General features: G+C 47.4%; 1 protein-coding gene across 1 annotated transcript in view; it reads right to left on the minus strand.

The window, feature by feature from the left end:
* HUNK (hormonally up-regulated Neu-associated kinase) overlaps positions 1-1862 on the minus strand; it is a 59152-nt gene extending 57290 nt beyond the window's left edge. The window contains exon 1 of the mRNA XM_085297840.1: positions 1797-1862. Within this exon, the coding sequence (XP_085153966.1) occupies positions 1797-1862 (66 nt within the window). The remainder of the gene's footprint in view (positions 1-1796) is intronic.
* Between the last annotated feature and the right edge of the window lie 4376 nt (positions 1863-6238).

Consider the following 6238-nt stretch of genomic DNA (forward strand, 5'->3'; position numbering starts at 1 on the left):
CCGCGAGGCGAGGGCGGCCGGGCCGGCGCGGTGCCTCCTCGCGCGCCCGCGGCCCCCGCTCCGCGCTCGACCTGCGCCGCCGCGCTGTGCTGGTCRGGCGCGGAGAGCGCGCGAGCGCGCCCGGGGCCGTGGCGGCAGGAACTCTCTGCTGAAGGTGCAGGCGTCTCCTGACCGAAAAAAAAAAAAATCACAAAACACCCGGCTCAGCAGCTCCACTGCAATCACACTCCCCTGCCATGTGAAGCTGTTTTCCCCGCTAGAGGGCTCTACCGCCTCTTTTTAAGCGTAGACAAACTCTTTTTTTTTTTTTTAATATATATATATATATTTATTTTTACTCCTTCAAAACGTCGGGCAGGTTTTGCTCCTGGCTGCGCTTTCTCCGCTTCCCTGCTGCAACTCCGCCAGTCGGGTCCCCTCGGCCGGGGCGGTCTAAGCGCCCGGCGAGCGGGGCTCGAGCTGGCGCGGGTGCTGGCCAGCCGCGCGCCCCTTGCGCACCCGCTCTGCTCCACGTCGCTGTTGGTCGCACCGGTTGTGCTSAGTAACCTTTGGAAGTCTCTCCCACTTAAGCCCAGCCTTCCCAAGCCACACTTAACCGGATCCAAAACATGCCCAGGATGGGCTTTAGGCAGAAGGTGGGCAGGCGGGTGCMGGCAAAGAGCGCTTACGGAAAGGCRGAAGATGGGGAAGGAGAGCTGGGAGGGAAGGAGACTTGCTWCAGACTCCTGGACCAGCTCAACTCAGCACCCTGCAACATCCCGCCTTAGCTCCCTGGCGCGCTCACTGATCCCTCCCGAATGTATCCCATGGCTAAAGGCAGYGCGGCTCCATCGCTGGGAGCCCAGGAGCCGGCTCTGCTGCACCACACACAAGGAAATACAGGTTTGCGGATGAAATTTCAAGTGAAATAGAAACACGATACTGTCACAGTCGGCAGGAACTGGAGAAGGGAAAACACTGAAGTCAATAGTATTTTGACAATTTCCTTTTGGTTTTAAAATACACACACAGCTCCTGCTCTGGATCCTTTTTACAAATATTGCAAATAAAAGTTGGCACCTTCCTGCTGCTCTCCAGGAGCCTAGGCGAGGTGGGGAGCAGTTTGCTCTGTTACGGACGCTGTGGGGACTCATTAACGTGACGTGCTGCCTGAAGGCACGGCTGCTGCGCTACACTTGCGCTGGGGTAGCCGCGGTGCACTTTGACAAGGCGCTCTCCGTAACAGCGAAACTGCCCCTGCCCTCGCTTGCCTSCCCCCTTACTCTGCGTGCTCCTCGTGCCAAAGCCTGCTGCCTGTGCAATGGTTTGCCAGTGTGTGTGTAGTGCTGTGCTACAAGCAGCATCAGTGAGGAGATCCGGGCTTTTAGAAAGCGGGAAGAAGTTTAAGAGATCGCCTCTGCTGACTTTGCCACCGGGGAAGCTKAAGTGGGAGTGCACGGCGAGGCAACTCCGGTGGCATGCCGATGGTCTCTACACGACCGTCCGGAGATCAGGCAGGTCTGGCACGAGCGGTGAGGGAACGAAGCAAGGTGAGATCTCTAGAGCAGACAGCAGCAAGTGCCTGGTGGGTTTTTCAGGAGAGGAGGGTTTTATCTTCGGGCACATTATCCACTCTCACCAGTACTTCCAGACCTTAACAAATTAGCTGGAATTGGTAAAGCTGGCTCTCACCAAATCTGAGCGGTCCTGGAGATACCTTTATTGCTGTTCCCTACGTCAGAGTTGGGAGTGGGAAGGTGCTAGGACCATCCCTCAGTTCCCAGGGAAGGTGACCCGAGCCCTACACAAGTCCATACATTGGCAAGGCTGGATCCACCAGTGGCTAGGCTGGGTCCATCTGCATCACTAACTTCTCCAGTCATGGTGGTGCACGTGAGGTTTTTAACAATATTATTATACCAGGGGAAAAAAAAAAAGAAAGCTGTGCYGCAGACAGGATGAAAAAGTACGTATTGTTCCAGGATGCTCCGCAGAATSGGCAGCCCCTTTCCAGGCTGCGAGCATGTGGCCTTCGAGCAATGGCCTTCGTCGCCGGCTTCCCTGCTGGCGCAGGGGGCTCTCACCCACTGCGGGACGGTGTCACGGGCAAAGCCAACGGGATGCTCTGCTTGCCCCAAGGACTACACCTTCAGAGAGGGGTGTAGCCACGCAGCTGACAGAAACACGGTTTTCGCCACYGTGAAAATTAAACAGATGTTCATGGTATGTTTTTCAGTCAGACACCTGAAAAACAGCCTCTTTTAAAAATAAAACTGGCAAGAAATGGCTACTGCAGAGAACATCAGGAGAGCTCTGAAAGAAGGCAGCGAGTCTTTGTTTCAATTTACTTGACTTGAGGACTTAATGAGTTGACAGTATCCTTTTAAACACGCAAGATCTCTCACTTCGCACGATTTCTGTCCTGTCCAGCTGTGCCCATCAGGGTGCAGTCTGGATGGAAGGGGGATCAAAGGCTGCATTCATTTCTGTCCATGCTTTAATTTAAATTTAACTCCAGTGTGCTTTATTCTGAGTTGTAGTCTTTCTAGGTAATGACATTTTCTTATTAACTGTTGAAATTACTGATGAATTAAAGGCACTAGTCTGTCCCCAGGTTGCAAAAGCTGTAATAACAAGCTACTAAAAATAATTTAAAGCTTGATTTAAATCCACAAAAGCAAAGAAATTCAGAGTTGCCCTGGCAGTATTGTCCTTTGCTGCCTCATCATTTTAAAATATTGTAGTAAAAGGTATTACTGGCTTGCAGCTGGAGAGAGCTTTACAGGCACAAGGAAGACTCTCCCCTTATTGGCCTAATCTCCAAATATCAAGGTCTACCTGGGCTGCATCTTTCAGAGGGTCAAACCCCACAGCTGAGTTGCCGGGCTGCAGTCCCATGGCAMAGTAGGATGTGTCTGGGCACTGAGTTGAAAGTGCTGGGGCAATAGCCATCCCTCTCTTTGGAAAAATAAATAAATAAAAATTAAAMAAATTGTCATACTGAAAGTCTATCAGCAAAAAGTTTTGCCTCACCATGCTGTTGCCTCTGCTGGCGCAGCTGGTGAGGGCAGCTTTCCAAGCAGTTCTTGGAAGTGCTGAAGCACAGGACTGTTGCGTGATATGCTTGAAGTCTACTTATGCCTCACCTGCAAACCTAACTCATATTAATTGCTCTCACTTGTCTTTCTGAAGAGATCTGAGCCCCTTGAGTGAAGGAATGGTGAAATCTTAGCTCTCTTCAGTGGTATGCTGGTAAATTAGGAAGCAGGTAAATTCACAAGGATGCTGCACAAGAGCAACGAGCAAATTTGATCTGTTCTGTAGCAGTCAACTTAAAAGTGGGTAAGCTGTGCTCACCTGCCTTATCGCCAGGCCTTTTGAAGGCAGTGTTAGCTGTTGCTTTCAGTCAGACTGTAGAAGAGACAWCTGACTTTATACTAACATCTTTGCTTAAATGAAGAAAGACATGCCATTATTATTTATTCTCTCTTTGATATCTTTTTCTACATAAAAGGGCTTTTATTTTTTTCAGCAACTGTCCAAAACTGTAACATTTGGATTTCAGATGATAGAGGAGGACTATTTACTTAAAACAGTTGCCTTAATTATAATTTTCAAAGCGTGAATGTATTCATATTTGTTCTTAAAGGACGTAAAAGACGTGTTTTTACCATGTTTAAATCTCTGTCCACATTTGAACTGATAAGAAGCTTCTGAGTTTCCTCGCACTCCCACGGTAATGGATGATTTACAGGGATGCCCTTTCTCCCATGTGCTGACCCGTAACTTGGACAGCAGTGAAGAGCCCAACTCTTTCAGTATGACAGTGAGGGCCAGTACCAACTAACAACACTATGACTTATGTTCCTACACGTGGGTAATGCTTATACCATGCAGCTGCCATTAACAGCGGTGGATCTAATCAGACGGGATGAACGTACTTTCCCTTTCAGTGGCAGCAGGAAATGGACTTTCGCACTGAACGTTTCATAAGCTTAAAACTTGTCTTTGAAAAAATACTACTGAACAAATGTTGTCCTCAAGAATGATCGGTGTATGTAAATGCAAAAGTCCCTGAGTAAGCAAGCATTGAAGCTGGCTGATAATTTTTACAGACCTATGCTGGTGATGGTCTTACCTGCCACTCTCTCTCCAAGCACCAAAAGCTCCAGCTTTTCCTGTGCTCCCACCAAAATCTCCAACTTGGTCTCTGCCCTGCAGCTTCTATAATATAGTTATGTGCAACCAATATGTGCAAAGGCTTAGAGATATCATAAAACAAATTGAATTTGATATCAAAGTAAACAGCAGGGGGCTGCTGTGCTGATGTTATTATTCTCTTTCATTTTTCATTAATTTAAAAATTCCATTTTTTAATTTAAAATAAACTGCTGTGAAACCCTCCATGCAGTGCATAGTGTCATAAAATTTAGGACCTTGAATTTAAGTTTCAAGCACATGTGATAGAACATGAGAATATTGTATAATTATGCTTCTGTGAAATACTTTGTATTTTGAAAAGCCTTTAGATACCAGTGATGAATGATATGCAAAGAAAAAGGAAAATCATAGTTTTACGAATCCCTGAAATTAGTACATCTTTTCAGAYTGAACTTCTCAAGTTCATTATGTTAATTTTTACAGCAATAGTAGAGCAAAAATACTGCACTCAGACACAGGAATGCCAATACAGTGGACCTGGTCCACTAAAAGAATGTGAAATTAAAACAAAAAGCCAGGTCAAATTCTGCTCTAGATCTCACAGTGCGATACCCTTGAGGTGAAGGAGGGTGGGCAGAAATAGGTGTGAGGCATTACRAACGCTGCTGAAAGCCACTTGGGTGGACTTCCCGCGCCAACCCACGGTGCCACGCTGGCACACCGCTAATGTGCTCTACGAGCGATTTAAACGCGTAATGAGACTGCAGGTGAGCGGGTGTTTGAAATAAAAAGTTTTACGTTTGCATAAGCACTGACACTAGTCCAAGCAGTCCTGCAGCTGTCGTCCTCGACAGCCTTCGAGCAAATGACCCGCCACAATGGAAATTCAGCATCAAGAAGCCCTCGAGCCCTAAGACGCTGTCTCCTGGCTCTTCTCCTTTTCCTTGGCAATATAGAGGCAAAAAGCCCTGACCTCCAGAAGAGAATTTACCTCTGTTGGTTTTCCTCCCATTCTTGGTGCAGACTGCACACCATCACGTGATGCTTGCACCTAGCAAAATCGCTGTTTTTTTCAGTTGAAGCAAATCGGCCATTTAAATGCTTTCTGACTAGAAATGTTCCAAACACCTTGTTTACATCTGTGGTAAAATGTGAACGAGCCAGTGATTCACTCCTGAACTCAAATTTCTATGTTTTGTTGAAGTCTGAAAGAGTTTTTTTTTACAACTGAATGAATTGTTGGAAAGCAGCATTTTACAGTGCTACAAGTACACATTACACGATTACACAGCGATTACGGATCTGTTCCCTGTACGTTTGGGCTCTGGGAGCACAGTTACGTCTGCTGCTGTCCCGAAAGCGCTCAGGTTGAGCAGCTCCCCGTCTCTGGCTCACTCTGCTTTAGCCCCACCGCACCTTTTCCGTGCCCGTGGACCACCGCAGCAAGCCAGCTACGTTCAGCCACGTGTGCAGAGAGACCARCTTGGCTGCGTTCCTCCAAACTCTTACCAGCAACCTGTGCTCCTTGCTTTAAGGTATTTAAAGGCTGCTGCATGAGGGTTAGAGCAGGAGTTGGCTCCAGCTGCCTTTGGCTAGAGTCACCTGGAGTTTTAGCCCAAGCAATTCTGCGTATCTCTGTTCTGGCCCAGGCTCCCTTGCTTCYTAGGAGGTGCATGGTAGCCGCTGTCCTCTACACTGCTGGGTTCCTGCAGGCACACAAGAGACYGCCCCGCTCACTGCGCAATGCTTCATCTCTGAAAAATATGCTGAAGACGAGGAGTGATACAGCTTTCTGATCGCATAGCATGGCAAAGAAAAACAAAGCAAACTCAATGGAAGAGTTGAGGCAATCATCGTTCTGACCGCTGCACGCCATCCCCATCGTAAAACTGCTAAAATTGCAAATCTCATTAGTACCGTTAGCGTTAATTAGAATTTGGGAAATCTCATGCATTTAATCAGATTAAAAACCTTGAAATGAATGCCGTCTCATCCTCAGCTGTGAAAATTCATCCTGGTGCTTTGAAACTGAAAACATTAATCTTTCCTGTGTCTYCCTTTGTATACAGATAGACTTGCTGCATGATTATTGGAAACC

The sequence above is a fragment of the Rhea americana genome, unplaced genomic scaffold (genome assembly GCF_003343005.1).
Source record: "Rhea americana isolate MKP2758 unplaced genomic scaffold, rheAme1 scaffold_130, whole genome shotgun sequence".
Classification (NCBI taxonomy): Eukaryota; Metazoa; Chordata; class Aves; order Rheiformes; family Rheidae; genus Rhea; species Rhea americana.